We start from the raw sequence: 16,046 nt of genomic DNA on the forward strand, positions 1-16,046 counted from the left end.
AAAATGTAAGACAAAAAAGAGACAATTTTTTTTACATAAAAATCATTTTTGACAATCTTATATGAAAGGTCAGCAAAAGTCATACAGTTATTTAAGAACAAAATTTATTTATTTATTATTATCATTGATAACAAGTGTAATGTACATTTTAAATAAGCAGTTTTTTAAACTAGTTTTGAAATGTAAGGCTTGTTTCTATAATTTAGACTAGTTCTTTTTCAGAAACTGACCTTATTAATTTAATGTATATTTTCTGGGGATTCTAACCATAATTCTGGTTGATCATATCCTAATTCTTCAGGTGTGCTGATGCCAAGCTCATCCAATGTTGGTCTAATTTCTTGCAAAATATATGGATAAATTTTGTCTACTTCTGGACCACATTTATCTTTGACTGATTCTAAAAATCTTGTAGTCAAAGCATAATCGTTGAGTCGCCTGCAGGCTTTGAGTGCAGCACAGATGATCTTTGGTTCGGGTACAAGATCCATACCTAAAATTTATTGATATAAACTGTAATAGTGCTGTATATTTCAAGACCATATATTTTATTTAGTGACATTGAATATAAATTTTCTCATGCAAAATATGTTTTCAATAAAATTGCATTGCCATTTTCAAATTATATAAAAGTTTTACATTAAAATCTTCTTAGAAATGAAAGGTTAATATGTGTTGAAAGTCTTAATGCTTTTGGGAATATGTTCAAGTGTTTAAACTAACAAATGATTGAGTGAATTTTATTATTGAAAATTCTTTCCATCATGACATCAACATTGGTATTAAATAATATAATACAACCACCTATAAATTTTCTACATCAGAGGGTCTAGCGGACAATCAAGATACTGCAAGGTCTTCAGATTATATGTTTTGAAGCTCAATCGAGGAATCAACGACGAAACAATAAGGACTCAAGAAAAAACCACTCACCAGCAAGATCATTCATGGCCTTTCGGATTTCCCAATGATCTATGTCGGGTCTGTTGAAGAATTTTTCATATCTGTCGTCGAACTCTTCATCGGTCTCGTGGTGGCCGTGGGATGCCCGAGCTTGCACGAGTGCGACGGCACCGGTAGCCTGTCTTGGCTGCACAGCCTGACGAAGGCTCGAGGTCAGTCGACCAGCTGCGATTCTCAACATGATGTTTTTTTGTCGGTTTCGTTGGACAAACTATTCTGCAGAGAGAAGAAGAGCTGTGCACCGAGTAGCTGTTGCGTAAACGCAGTAACTGTGTGTTCTGGGATCGGAGCGAAGTTAGGTACAGGCGCAGGCGCGATGAGTAGTATCGATTCGTGAGTGACCTCATCTCACTGGCTGCAGTGTGACAGCTCTCGAGTCGAACGACGATACGTTGACAAGTTCAAGACGGTCTACGAGCAGAATAATATGCGCGGAAAATAGCAACAACAAAAAAGCGCATAATCACACGCGGCCCTCTTGACAATATCACACATTCTTTCAAGCCTCCCGGTCTCGAAAAATTATAAATTCAAAATTTTCTAGTGTGTTAACGACAGTCAAGTAATTTCGAAAAACCTTCACGCGTCTCAAATCGTTCCAGTGTTTTCGAGAAATTGAACAATTATAGCGACATCTCGATCATTTCTCGTCGTTGGGATTACATTAGTGGAGCTTTTAATTGTGCCGTAAATCGTGGAAACGCCGTCAAGCCCGAGCATTGCATCACAAGGCGACAGTCAGCGAGTCTGCATCGGAGAGCTTACAGGCCTGCAGTGAGCAGTCTGCAAACACGGTATTCGCGCATAGAGCTAACGAAGACGGTAGACGACTGCGAATGCGCCATTGCGTCGCGGCGCAATAACACAGAGCTGCTGCTGCTGCTTGAGCCTGTAATTCAGCGGAGAGTGAGCGCGCGCGAGACTGCGAGACGATTCGGCGCTATTGCCCACCCATCGCTGTGCCCGTTTCGTCATCTATGGTCTCGGGTTCGACTGGCTGCTAATATAGCCGTGTATAACAAATCGCGCAGTAGCAGCAACCACAGAGACGAGCAGAAGAAGCTCTTGCACCACGTAAAGTCGTATCCAGCGGAACTTTTGGCAGTGTAGTACAATCGGAACCAGCTGAATCCAATTCCGTGCTCGTGGCCTCAGCAACTCTCTCTCTGTGCATTTAATTTTGTACTGTTTATGCGCACGATAAAAGTGAATGTGTCGTGTGTACATATCCGATTAGTGCCTGCTGTGCGCGCGTGATTGATACGTTCTTGTATTAGTGCATGCATTCAAGACTTTAGGCAGACAAAAAGTGATTCGGCTGCAAACAGCAAAGACAAGCAAAACCTCGTGCCATCGCTCGACTCTGCTTCCAGAGGAATAACAAGTGGCAGAGTTTAGCTTTCACTCTGCATTTATTGCTGCACAATTAGACAAATAATAAAGCTAATACAGCGTAAAGATGGCCGAAGCCGTGGTAGACGGTTCGTCGATCAGTCGTTTCTTTTGTCACCGATGCAATACCGAAATAGAGCATCTGCTACCGGTAAGCATGGGTTTTAGTCTTGTTTAGTAGGAACGTTTTTGCATATTGCAACGTATTCCTATTACCATTTGCATGCACGAGTATACATGTAAACTCTCTTTTTACTCCTTTCTCTCTCTCTCTCTCTCTCTCTCTCTTCATATACCTATATATATTTCCAATACCTAAGTTGGTCCGCCAACTACTTACTATAACGACGACGACTAGAAGAATCTCGCACGGGTACGCGTAACGTTTATAATGAGCAACAGAAAGCATGTCCATGTGTGAACGAGTGTGACAAAGATGGACAATTTCGAGAAAATTTCTATGTGCCTGTTTTCTCGCATGCATATTCTGTCCAGCCTTCAGCGCGCGATCTCGATGATTCAGAGCACGACGAATGTTTCGTGACCTCTTCTCAATTGCTTTTTTTCGTCCTTTTGCTTTGAAAAAAGCTGTTTCGCTGACCAGTCTGATTCTCGAACTTTCAAGTACTGTGCGAGCTCTCTCGTTTCATTGCTTATGCCCATAAAAAGGCGTACACATGTTCGCGATTAAGGTATAATCAAGATTATTGACCAGGCCACCACGACTGCGTCGACCGTCGTCGTCGTCGTCGCCCGCGCGGTCATATGACCTTCGATTCGGTCGCCGATGTATATATATTTACCACACATGCACACATTTATGTTATATATTTGAATATACTAATATATCTTAACGTTATGAATATGTGTACCCTCTCGCATATCATGTGTTAGAACGACTCACATGCAATGTAATAACTACCTATAAACTCACACAAGAAGATGTAACTATTGTTGATTCTTTTCCTCCTCGCGTTACCCGACTATTCAACTGTTCCAGAACAACAAACTTGTAATATACGCTTTTTTTATTCCCTCATATGTATGCAGATTTACGCTCAATTTTTTTATTCATGCACATGTCATACATGACGTCTAACGTTTAAACGATGACAATGACGAAAACTATACTCACTTACCTATAAGTTATTAATTCGATGCCGCCTTCCGTTTTTTCTTGTAGGACTTTACATGCCCAAGATGTTCATCTGGATTTATCGAGGAACTTGATGGCGATGGTCCGGACGATGTTGCTGACATGGACGTAGCTAACGACCTTGAAGTCAGTACATTTTCAAGTTTTATATGTATTAATTTTTAACAATATGAAAATCTATACATTCACTTATTTTTTTTTTTTTTTTTATAATAGTTCTCCGCAGAAGCAATGGGATTACCATCGTTTATTATAAGAACTGCTACACAAAATTCTACTAGAGGAAATTCATCTAGTTCCCAACCCAATTCCCAAAGTAACAGGTATATTTTCATCCATATATAATTAAAACTATTATATCATGTTTAAAAATAAAACCTAATTATATTGACTTTAATTTAGAAATGTACCACCTGGAGTGTCACCTCACATAGATAGTTTAATTCATGAATTGTTTTTCAATCGTGTCTTTGGCTTTGCTCAAAATAATCAAGCTCCAGTGTAAGTAGTTAGTTGTAAAATATATATTAAAAAAAACTAGACTCTAGCAATATTCAAAGAAATCATTTTGTGTAAAAAAGCTTTATGAGGATGATGATGGATTGACTTATGTCACTGTCTGTCCAAACTCAAAATACTTTAGGAAGTAATTCCTATTCTCATTAATCAATGTAGATTCGATGTTAGACTGTTCTTGGGCAATCCAGGAGATTATGTATGGGGTCAAAATGGCTTAGATACAATAGTTACACAATTACTAAACCAAATGGATGGAACTGGACCACCGCCATTACCCAAACATTTGATTGAAGAAATACCTACTTCAAAAATTACGCAAGAACAAGTTGGTCAGTGAATAATTTTTCTAAAGTTATTTATAATAGAACTATAAAAAAATGCAGAATGTGTTACCACTTTTACAGATAGCAAATTACAATGTTCAGTGTGTTGGGATGATTTTGTAGTAAATGAATCTGTTAGACAGCTTCCATGCCAACATCATTTTCATGAACCTTGCATTGTTCCTTGGCTTGAGCTGGTAAGTTGAATATATATTCAAAGTAAAAAATGCTTAATAAAGTCATTTTAATTTTATGTATTATTATTTCTGTCTAGCATGGAACTTGCCCTATTTGTAGACAAAGTTTAGGAGAGCAATCAACCAGTGAAGCAAATCAAGATTCTGTTGGTCCCAATTTATTGGCTGCTTTGTTTCAGTAAGTTGTTTTACCTGCATCCAATATTTTTCAACTTCTTTACCTTTTTTTGTTTTTTATATTTCAATTTTACTTTTATCATTTTTTATTTCTTGCTATTTTAATTTTGAATTTATTGTTAATTTAATATATTTTTTTCAGAGCTGCTGGTGAAATGAATAGTAGTTCTAGTAATGGTAGAACACCTCCACAAAATGACACATCAAATGACATTTGAAATTAATTGATATTTTCATACTAACTTTATGTAGTTTAACAAAATTTTTCACTTGTTCATATGCATTTTTCGATTTTCTCTCAACTGAAAAGAACGAGTTTTAGCAATTTATGAAACTCATTCTACTCACAGAATTTGCCATAAACAAAGTATGGTACTTTCAAAAATCAAAGAACAATCTACAGTGATCTTTATAACTATTTTCGAGTTGAATAAGTTGCAATGTATAAGACCAATTGAAGAATTTATCACCAGATTTGTGGTTTTCAATCTTATAGAAAATTAAAGCAGCTATGTATTCACCAAAAGGTTAACTTATATAGCCAGTATTCAATACTCTTAATTGTATTTTTAGAAAATTTTGTATACCATTACAAACAAACCTGGTTGATTGATATTGGAAATTGTTACAAGATTTATTTTTGACAAAATAAAAAACGTTCAAATAATTAAAACAACATAAAAAAATGCAGTGAAGTGTGAAAAAAGGTGCGATTTGTGTACATTCTATATGTTATAAAATAATGTTAATAATTTTTGCGGAAACGTAAAAACTCCTGTACATATTTTTATTTTACTTTAATTTACCATTTAAATAAATATTAAAAAAATAATTTAAATATTAGAACAGTAAAGAAATGCGTCAAGGTTTTCAATAGGCAGAACTACTTGGAAAACCTCGTTAAGGTTTGAGAATAAACCATGAATGCTTTGATACTTGTTTGTTAAAGACTATAAATATAAATCAGAGTGATTCGCCATTTTTCAATAAGATGTAAAACATGTCGATGAAGTAGCGTTTTTCAAAAAACTTTGAATCGTTACTATTAAGAACGTATAAACGATATCGTAAAAAATTCATCAATGAAAGAAGTTATAAGGAAGAGTGCAGTGAAAATTTTCATCGCCTTGTTTTTGAATAAATGCGAGATTATAATTATAAAAAGTATAAAATGTTAATCGCGTCAGTGTAAGAACATTGACTGGCAGCCAAATAATAAAACTCATTTGAAAAAACTCAGTACATGAAAAATAAAAAAGTAAATGTTCAAAAAATATAAAAGCGTTTAATTTTTCGTAGTTGAATTCTTTTAGTATAAAAGTGATTAAATGTAATAATTTGAAGAGTGATCAAGAGGAATTATTTTATTAACGATTTATCCATTTACACTGTTATCAAAACTTGACATCACAACCTGCTTTATAAATCTCTTAATGTATGAATTAGTACAATTGAATAAAAATATTGACTTCAAATTTCATTATTAACTGCTTTCTACATGTTCATTCATGCATATTTATTGCGCCGCAGGTGGGTAATTAAAGTGAAATCCTAATTTTCCAGGTGGCAGCACACGTCGCTATCAGCTGTTGCGCTTTTACAACTTTGCCGATAGTTTACTTTAGACCTTTCAATTTTGATGTACATGCCATTTTTATTTTTTTATTAAAAGTATGAATAAAATGAACAAGTGCCTCAAAATATCTTTTTGTAACTGTATTCGTAGCTAACAAGTTTTACATGCAAAGAATAATAAAATAAATAAGCAACCGATTGAATTTTGTTATGACGAAAACAAGATTACAGCTTCTTAATAAATCCACATTTTTTTGACATCGATCTCTTTGTGGGTTGAAAATGATGAATAAAAGTAAAGCAGATATTGTGAAGGAAGCATGTCCGATACAAGCCAGAAAAATTGGCCCCCAGAATATAGTTTTAAGATTACGACGCAGGGAGACGTTAGGATGTTTACATCCCGGCACACATGTACACACGGCCAGACAATTTTATCAGAACATTTTTCCGAACTACACGGTGGTCAACGTAGAGAAGCCGCCTTGTTTTCTCAGAAAATTTAGTCCTGATGGAAAGTATTTGGTGGCTTTTAGTGCAGACCAGTCCTCACTCGAAATATACGAATATCAAGGTGCAGGTGCTGCTGGTGATATGCTTGTTGGATGTAAAGATGATTATATTGGTAACAAGAATGATCCAAAGTCATTTGATTTGAGAAACTTTATTTTTAGAAAATTCTTCAAGGTACTATTTCTATTAATTTTAATTACAATCGAAAAAACATCAAAAATTGAATATTTTTCTTTTTACAGATTAAGTGGGTTGTTAATATTGTTCAAAGTAATGAGCAACTTAATCGAGAATGCAGTTTATTTACTGACGATAGTCGTTATGTGATAGTTGGTTCTGCAGCATTCATTGCAGATGAAGTACGACCTCATTTTTATCAGGTAAATGGATTATCATTTATACCTTATAATAATTGGAAAGTTGAATGATTATTTAAATGAAATTTTAATCTTTAGATTTATACTAACAATGAAGCACTTTGTCCAAATCCTAGAGCTCCATTAGAAGATATAAGTATACATTTGGTTGATATTAAAAATGGTAAATTATGTGATACAAAACAATTTAAAATAGATAAAATTTACCTTTCTCAAAATCAAGGTGAGTGTAACAAATAATTAATGACATAGTCATGCTATAATACTTACATAATAATAATATTTAAAATAATTTATTAATTTCTGAATAGGCGTATACTTGTACAAAGATACTTTAGCAGTTTTGTCAGTGCAGCACCAGACTATTCATATGTTTCAATTGATAGATGGAATGTTTATAAACATTCGAAAAATTGGGAGGTAAGTTGTGAAATTTGATATATTCAATATGTATTACTATAATATGTAACGCTGATTATTTTGAAGGTTTTGCTTAGAAGATGATGCATTTATATTAAGTCTTGGTTGGCCTAGACATAACACAAGACCTGTTCGAGATGCGACTATAAGCAGTTTGAAACATAAACTTCTTGTATTTTTATATAACAGAGCTAGTTATTTAAGTCATGTTTCTCATAATCCGTATGAGTTAAGAAAGTTTTATCAACATTTTGACCAAGTGAGAAGTAGTTGATACATGAATTTAATTGAGATTTTTAACAATTCTTTCTTCTACACATCATAAAATTACAGTTGAAATCATTGAAAATGTGGAAAATGCAGTTACTAGACACAGATCATATTTTGATACGATATGCTAGTGAAGATGTTGCAACTTTGCAAGCAACTGAACCCAATTCTCAGCCAGCTCTCATAGTTATTTACAATATGTCCTCTGCAAAAATTATAGCAGTTCATGATAATGCATCACGGGACCTTTTGATGCATTTTGAAAATTTTACAGATTGTTTTAGAAATACAAGAGTAGGTAATGCAGATGGACAATATGTGTGCTCTCCATCCAATAATATTTATGCCAGGTACAAGAAATTATTTTTAATTACTTAACTGAATTTTATCTAATGTTTTGTAAATGTGAATAATTTTTTGACATCACCAAAAATATTTTTTAGATTAATACAGCAAAGATTGAAGCAAACATTTATAAGTGCACGTTATGGTGGAATCACAGAAGCTACAAAACGATTACTTGCCCAGTTACCTATTTGTGCACAATCATATTCTACTTCTCCGTACCTTGATTTATCATTGTTTTCTTATGATGATAAGTGGATTTCTATGTTAGAAAGACCAAAAACATGTAGTGAACATCCTATTAGGTAGAGTATAATCAAAATAAATTATCTCAAATTTTATACATTTTTTATAGAAAAATGTATTAATGCAAGTCATTATGTTTAGATTTTATGCCAGAGATTCTGGTATTTTGAAATTTAAATTGCATGCAACAGTTCCCTCAAGAGCAAACAATGGAACACATGCCAGAAAACTAGTTGCCTTTACATTTCATCCAACTGATCCATTTGCAATATCTGTGCAACGAACTAGTGCAGAATATATTGTGAGTTTTCATGTGCGACATGACCATACATGAACTGTAATTCGTTTCCAAAAAGTACTTGAATTGGCTGTAATAATTTAAATGTTATTCATTATATCTGTAAAAATGTTGTATATTATTTGTACAGTATCTAAGTAGTATTTAAAACAACAAACAAAATCAGTTTTTATGTTATTAAATAAGAAATATTTTATCAAATATTTTGTGTCTGCATTAACTTATTTATATGATCATTTATAACTTAAATTAATGATTCTTTTCTTAAAATTAAAATTTTCCAATTTCACTTGTATTTTACGATCGCAAATTCATATGTATCTAGTCTTGGCTACCGAAAATGCAATCTTAAATATTTCGATATTTCGATCGGTCTTTCAAAAAGGATAAGAATCCGCCAGAGGTCATTGATGCATAATATTCCCTCGCGTTCTTTATATTAGCTGTGTTAGCATAACAACATTTGATTGGAAACTTCAAAAATGCTGTATCGCCCATCGTAATTTATTTAGCATTAATATTGCTCAACCAATAGATATATAATAAAGAATTGGGTAATCATCAATCAAAATTTTTTGAAATCACACTTCATTTAAAATGGTTGACAAGTTGAGAAGATACGAAAAAATTGACTTTCTTGGAGAGGGTCAGGTTAGACTTTTTACACTTTATTTTTATTTACGTCATAGAATTTTATTAAAAAATTTAAGCAAACATATTATACTTTGTGTAAATCAGCTTTTGAGTTTTCTTAATTATATTTTAGTTTGCCACAGTTTATAAAGCTAAGGATTCACTAAATGGAAAAATTGTAGCTGTAAAAAAGGTAGTAAACATTTATTTTAGGTATTCGACTTTCAAATATTCATATTTTTTTTTAAGATCTTAAGTAATAATTTTTTTAGATAAAAGTAGGAAGTAGAGCTGAAGCTAAGGACGGTATAAACAGAACAGCTCTTCGAGAAATTAAATTATTGCAAGAAATTAGACATGAGAATATTATAGGTTTATTAGGTAAGTTTTAAAAAAAGCCACTGTTCAAATTTTTCTAATTAATAAACATAAACATTAATTATTTTACAGACGTTTTTGGTTATAAATCAAATGTATCATTAGTTTTTGATTTTATGGACACCGATTTGGAAGTTATCATTAAAGATATAAATATAGTTTTGACTTCTGCCAACATAAAATGTTATATGATTCAAACATTGCAAGGATTGGAATTTTTACATTGTAATTGGATACTTCATAGAGATTTAAAACCCAACAATTTATTAATTAGTAGTGAGGGAGTTTTAAAAATTGGTGATTTTGGTTTGGCCAAATTTTTTGGCTCTCCCAATAGAATAAATACAAATCAAGTTGTAACAAGATGGTATCGAGCTCCAGAATTATTGTTTGGAGCTAGATTATATGGTACTGGAATTGATATGTGGGCCGTTGGTTGTATATTAGCTGAATTATTACTTCGTGTCCCATTCTTACCTGGAGAATCTGACTTGGATCAATTGACTAAAATTTTTCAGGTAAATAAACTTACATGAAGTTAAAATAAAGTTGAAGGTTCATTTTTTTTATACAAATTAAATAAATTTAATTTTTAGACGTTAGGTACACCTACTGAAGAAACTTGGCCAGGTTTGTCTCAATTGCCAGATTATATTGCATTTAAATCATTTCCTGCCATACCTCTAAAAGATATATTTACTGCTGCTGGTGACGATCTTCTTGACCTTCTTGCTAGTCTATTAAATATAAATCCTCTAGAGAGGTGTACTTGTGATGAGGCATTACAAATGCCATATTTTAGTAATAATCCTCCACCAACTGTCAAAAGTAAATTACCAGTGCCAAATGCAATAAAAAAACAACCTGAAGAAAAACCTAGTTTAAAACGCAAACTGTTAGAAAGTTCAGATGGGGCATCATTAGCAAAAAGATTACAATTTTGATAATCACAAGAGTATTGTTAAAATGTTTATTCAATATTTTTGAGATAGCGACATGTTGGGATCTTATTGTAAATAATTATTGAATAAGACTTATGGAGATTTTTAATTTAAAATTAATCTTCTCAATACTTACTTTTTAACACGTTATTTTTGTACATCATTAGCTTCAAACAAAACAAGAAGTAATAAATTGTTCTATAGGATGATATTACTAAGGATTAATAAAAAAAATACCAGTTCAATATTTTCCTGCATTTATTTTGTTATAACATTTTTGCTGGTGTCTTTTTGATAATTGCGTGACATTAATGTACAAAATTCCAACAGTGAAAGCATAATATTTATTAATCTCTCAGTAGAAATGGAACAGACATAAAAAAAAACTGTTGAATTACGTTACAAAAATAACAAAATCGTTACTACTGCTCTTGTATGCAATGGGAAAGTGATTTAAATTACTTTGCTAGAAAACATTCTAGCATTAAGAGTTGTATAATGTTAAGAAAAAGTGACAGGTAAACAAAATTCAATTGATTCTCTATTTAAAAATTATTTTGAATCAACGAGAAAAACCTCTGGAAATTGTTTCATATTATTATAGCTATTTTATAAAAATGATCTATTTTCAATTTTGATATTAAAGTCTAACTTAATAGTAAAGTAGTTTATTATTATTATCATTATTATTTTCTACTATTTGCTTCGAAATTGAAAGCCCTAATCTACCATGACAGGACGGGCAAATGAAGGGTGTTTATGTTTCAATTTTCATGAGTTAAAAAAAAGTGCCCTGTGCTAACCATCCTTATGTTCAGAAAATCGCTGATTGCAAAAGTTATTGTTCATACCTTGAACTTAATATTCGGCCTACATATATTGCCTAACTATAATTTTTTCAAATAGAAAAGTTATTAGTTAAATTTTATTTTTTATATAAAATATGGATCAATGAAATAATTATATTCTATTACTGAGTTGAAGGCCATTCGCTCTATATTTTTTATTAATTCTCTATGTATTTCTTGTCCTTTGTTAAGTGAAAAATGAAAATTATTGGCGGCTTTATTACACAAGAGTCAGCAGTAGTACTATGTTATATAGCATATGTAAGATGAATGCATATACATCAATTAAAATTCCATTTAATTGTATACAATGGTCCCTTCCATTTCAAACTGAATGTAAAAAAATTGTAATAAAATTTTAATTTTTTAAAATCTTTTTTACGCCTATTTATAGTAAATTTATAGTAAACATTTGACAATCATTTATACGCACTGGACACTGGCTAATTACAAGCAAATTTGCCGGGTAAAGTAGTATTGATTGAGATCGGCTTCTTATTTATGGATATAATATAGTATATCGATTTAATGATCATATGTGTAAATTTCATAACACTCGAATGGTTTATTTTTTCATATTTCAGCTGTCATTTAAGCTAATTTAGAAGCTCTCTTCTCCCGTGTTGATCCATTTCCGGTTTTACAAATTGAAAATAACAGTTCGATAAAAGTTTGTAATTGAAAAAATATCAAACATAACTATGAAATTACAATTTAATTTATTCTTAAATCGTAGATAGATCGTTCGGTTGTTTGAACTAAATTTGGTTTTGTTGAATTTCGATGTTCTAGATTGCTGAAAACTTTTATGTACACTAATTAGTGCCATTCTTTAAAAAATAAAATTAGTTACAAAAATTTTATCGGTAACGATTATGTTTCTTAAAGAATTTGTAACTCCCGTTTGAAAAACTATACGCATGTCCGTTTTCTCAGAAAAAGTTTTTATATTATTAAACTCCTCGAATTAAAGCTAAACGATACGTTAGTTACTTTTCATGGCAAAAATCTTATTATATAGTTCTTTCTTTTAGTAAAAGTCATCAACATTTTGTACAGTATGTGAATGCATCCGAAGAAGCCATTTTTCTCATCCAAAATGTGCTTTTTTGCAAGGAACATATATCATTTTATAATTAATTCTTTCTTGTTCCGTAGAGGTGCATGATTTGATAAAAAAAACACCAATGATGAAAATACGTTTGTATATTTTCGTATATTATGTAGCATAAAATGAAGTAAATTGGAATAATTTAAATTCCGGTAAATTAATTGAACAATCGTTTGTACATGAAAAATATGTCTAATACTTTGAAAATCTTATTAAACGTAGCAAAAGATTTCTTGACACATTACACTGATCACAATCAAGAATTTTTAATTTGTATAAAAAAAAACTTAACTTTTACATGGACAAATAATTTAACTTCATTAGTTACTTAATTAAATAACGACAATGACATTCTGTGCAATGGACGAGTGTTTTTTTCTTATTCAAATCTAATGCGCATGTACACATCGAATTATTCAATAAATATATTTCGAACGTAAAATGAATAATAAAGAGTAAACATAAATAATGCCTTATTTATTATATGCACATTTGACATAAAGTTCCAGCATCGTTTCAAGCGCCAGCATTTATATTATATTTCTCTCATCATTTAAGGCATATTTAGTATTATATGCTGTAAAATGCATCCGATAACCATATCATATATATTTATCTATATATTTTTATAATTCACAACAACATATACTTGTTAGCTTTTATTTTCTTTAAGCATCTTGCACCACGAGTTACAAGTTACTTGAACCGCACACGTACGTGCAATTGCAGTACCTTGACTCAATCAAGTACTCTTTTGCGATCGCATTTATTTTGTTTTTTTAATCATTTTTACATGTAAATAGAAACAACTTAACCGCTTCGAAAGTATTCGTGTATACTCAGTTGGTATGACTAATTTAACTAAATCACATACCGAAATACTAATCGTTACCATAAAAATAACATAAAATCAATGTGTACAAACGAGTTTTACAATAAAAATATATATATATCGTATGTATACATTCATAGACTGTGCATTTCTTTTTTTTCTTTTTTTTTTATTGTATGTACATTTGTAAACTAATCTAGACATTTTCGTTACTTTTGGTTTTTTCATATAAAATAGATGGATTTTTTAGCTCACCCACGCGAAATATTTCTATATATTTTTCTTTTTGCATATACATCGATAAGTGAGAAAATATTTCGTACCATTTTATTATTACAAACTCCTCTTTTTGAAAATCATTGCTAAGTCAAGGTTTGACGGACCGTATCATTAAATTTTGTCATTTTGATAAGCAATTTTTTTCACAAGTTATTCAACTTCACATATTATTATGAAATTGAGAATATTTTTTTGTAACAACTAATTAATAGAACATTATTATATCTTTCAATAATTTATTTATAAGCTTTTTAGGATTTTCCGTATTCATTATTATAAAAATCTCAGCAGTCTTATGACAAGTAAAATTTTTTAATATTTTATAGTCCAGTTGAACATAACAAACCTGTACGTTACAAAAAGTTTTTTTAAATTTTCTTAAAAATTTTTGAAAAGTAAATTAAAAATCGTAGCCAATTGGTTTCAAACAATTAAAAGTTTGAAATAAGTAACATGATAGATTTTAATTATCACTCGATGTCTGTCTATTTCAATTATGAATTCGATTGTAGAACACACTCTTTTTACATTAACTATATTTATTTCCATCTTACCAATGCTTTGCATTAATAATATTAAAAGTAGAAACATCATAATTTAATTGTTTCATTGCTACTTTAATTAATGATTATTTTTCTTTGACTCAATTCAAATTTTTTAATACATTTTATTAATTATAATCATTAGTCAGTCAAGGCAAAAATCTGCATTAATTTAATATTATAATATAATTACTATGTTCGTAGTTTATCAATATTTTTTTCGTGTAGAACTTTCTACCTATATGTTACTTTCTGTTTTTTAAAAAAAAATTACCCTTAACACGTAATATATTTCTCTTTAAACTATTTACAATGAATCCTATTGTACAGTGTTCAATATGCAATAATTTACATTTCTTGGAATAACAAAAGCGATTATTACTCAATCTTCTGTTATGACTAATTTACTAAGCACTTAAACGTGTTTAATGATTTTATTAAGAATAACGATTTTCCTCGCAATAAATTGGTAATTATATTACACAGGCTTTGTTTTATATTATTATTTTTAAATATATTAAAACTCGATGGACACGTTTTTTTTTAATCAATTATTGAATTTGCAGGCGTCGGTGCGAGCTTATTGTGTACAAATCCAATATCAATTCGCGAAGCTTATACACATTTAAAAAAAAGAAATCGAACAGTCATGTTCAACGAGCTATAGACAATATGAAATGAAGTCTGGCGTTAAACCAACGATCGAAAATGCTTATATTGTGTATATTATATGTGAGACAGAATAAGGAATAGTGACGGTTAAACCATAAAACATATTCATAATGCAATTGCTGGCTAATGAATTCGTTAATCTGCCTTTGGTAAATAAGATTCGTTAACAGCTTGATTTTAGTTGGGCTCGACGTTCTTATACATTTACGTGGTATAAAAACGGAGTTAAGTTTGCTGTATATACGTATAATAATAAAATTTGAAAGGAAAAAAAAACTGACGTAAAATATGTTTTTCATAGAGAAAAATATTTTGAAAATTAATCTTAACGTTATTGTAACGAGTACTGTTCATTAACATGTACTTATATTATTTAGTAGTAAACAGTAGATGGCTTCGTCGAATAATATAATTTGTTTGTTTATGTATATCACAAAATAATGCCTCTGAACGAGGCACGCATTGATCAACAGTAAAGTTCTTTGAGTTACACTACCGCAGTAGGCAATGGCAATAGCGAGACTCGATCAAAGATTTGAACTCTCAGACGTTCGAGTGATTCGGCTCTGTGAGATTGAATTATTTTCCTTTGGTGACGATGAGCTTGTCGGTGCCGTTGATGATGAAGATCCACCGCCAATGGCAGAGCCAACTACGGTACCAGGTGTTGTTCCCGTCGTAGTCACTTGCTTCGGCACATTATTCGAAGAAGCAAACGGCATTGCGAATTTGAAATCCGAGCCATTCGGCAGTTTTCGCATGATTTTACCGGACGTAATAAGTCGACCAAAGCCTTCCTGGTGAGCAAAAGCGTAACCTGAGCGTAACGATCGTCGCGTGCGCCTCGTCGATGGCGTACGAAGTATGTCTTGACTCTGCCGCGAACGCATCTGTGCGAGTCTCTGCTTCAGTCGTACACGATCCGAAAGTGTTGGTCTCACGTCGATGAAGAAAAATCGCCACGAGAGCACTGGTATCACAAGCATTATTACCGATATTACTGCCGTAAACCAAAATGTTGCTTCCGACATCGCCTGCA

The 16,046-nt window shown here is 31.5% G+C and overlaps 5 protein-coding genes across 10 annotated transcripts in view; 3 read left to right on the forward strand and 2 right to left on the reverse strand.

Moving 5' to 3' along the window:
• Positions 1-87: 87 nt before the first annotated feature.
• On the reverse strand, positions 88-1,239 carry LOC106660535 (cytochrome c oxidase subunit 5A, mitochondrial). Its single transcript, XM_014383529.2, has 2 exons — positions 934-1,239; positions 88-493 (listed from the first exon to the last, which is right to left on the reverse strand). The coding sequence occupies exons 1-2, from the start codon at positions 1,142-1,144 to the stop codon at positions 240-242; spliced, it is 465 nt and encodes a 154-aa protein (XP_014239015.1). The 5' UTR covers positions 1,145-1,239; the 3' UTR covers positions 88-239.
• A 634-nt stretch (positions 1,240-1,873) lies between these two features.
• LOC106660533 (E3 ubiquitin-protein ligase RNF115) lies at positions 1,874-6,202 on the forward strand. Of its 2 annotated transcripts, none has more exons than XM_014383526.2 (8): positions 1,874-2,506; positions 3,539-3,637; positions 3,728-3,834; positions 3,914-4,012; positions 4,199-4,359; positions 4,435-4,550; positions 4,628-4,728; positions 4,870-6,202. In XM_014383526.2, the coding sequence occupies exons 1-8, from the start codon at positions 2,423-2,425 to the stop codon at positions 4,943-4,945; spliced, it is 843 nt and encodes a 280-aa protein (XP_014239012.1). In that variant the 5' UTR covers positions 1,874-2,422; the 3' UTR covers positions 4,946-6,202. The 2 variants fall into 2 exon arrangements, with proteins under 2 accessions (XP_014239012.1, XP_014239011.1); XM_014383525.2 differs by having other exon boundaries at positions 1,903-2,506; positions 4,187-4,359.
• Positions 6,203-6,286: 84 nt separating this feature from the next.
• On the forward strand, positions 6,287-8,972 carry LOC106660530 (DET1 homolog). Its single transcript, XM_014383517.1, has 8 exons — positions 6,287-6,989; positions 7,058-7,195; positions 7,271-7,415; positions 7,504-7,612; positions 7,679-7,871; positions 7,946-8,232; positions 8,326-8,532; positions 8,615-8,972. The coding sequence occupies exons 1-8, from the start codon at positions 6,585-6,587 to the stop codon at positions 8,805-8,807; spliced, it is 1,677 nt and encodes a 558-aa protein (XP_014239003.1). The 5' UTR covers positions 6,287-6,584; the 3' UTR covers positions 8,808-8,972.
• Positions 8,973-9,049: 77 nt separating this feature from the next.
• On the forward strand, positions 9,050-10,968 carry LOC106660519 (cyclin-dependent kinase 7). Its single transcript, XM_014383499.2, has 5 exons — positions 9,050-9,422; positions 9,538-9,597; positions 9,677-9,785; positions 9,855-10,300; positions 10,379-10,968. Exons 1-5 carry the CDS (start codon positions 9,369-9,371, stop codon positions 10,724-10,726), a joined length of 1,017 nt encoding a protein of 338 aa, XP_014238985.1. The 5' UTR covers positions 9,050-9,368; the 3' UTR covers positions 10,727-10,968.
• Positions 10,964-16,046, reverse strand: part of LOC106660516 (phospholipid-transporting ATPase ID) — a 43,839-nt gene continuing 38,756 nt past the window's right edge. For all 5 annotated transcript variants that reach the window (XM_014383493.2, XM_014383494.2, XM_023461960.1 and 2 more), the window contains one exon: positions 10,964-16,041. In XM_014383493.2, the coding sequence (XP_014238979.1) occupies positions 15,535-16,041 (507 nt within the window). In that variant the 3' untranslated portion in view covers positions 10,964-15,534. The remainder of the gene's footprint in view (positions 16,042-16,046) is intronic.

This window comes from Trichogramma pretiosum, unplaced genomic scaffold (assembly GCF_000599845.2).
Source record: "Trichogramma pretiosum strain Unisexual culture from Peru unplaced genomic scaffold, Tpre_2.0 scaffold27, whole genome shotgun sequence".
Taxonomy (NCBI): Eukaryota; Metazoa; Arthropoda; class Insecta; order Hymenoptera; family Trichogrammatidae; genus Trichogramma; species Trichogramma pretiosum.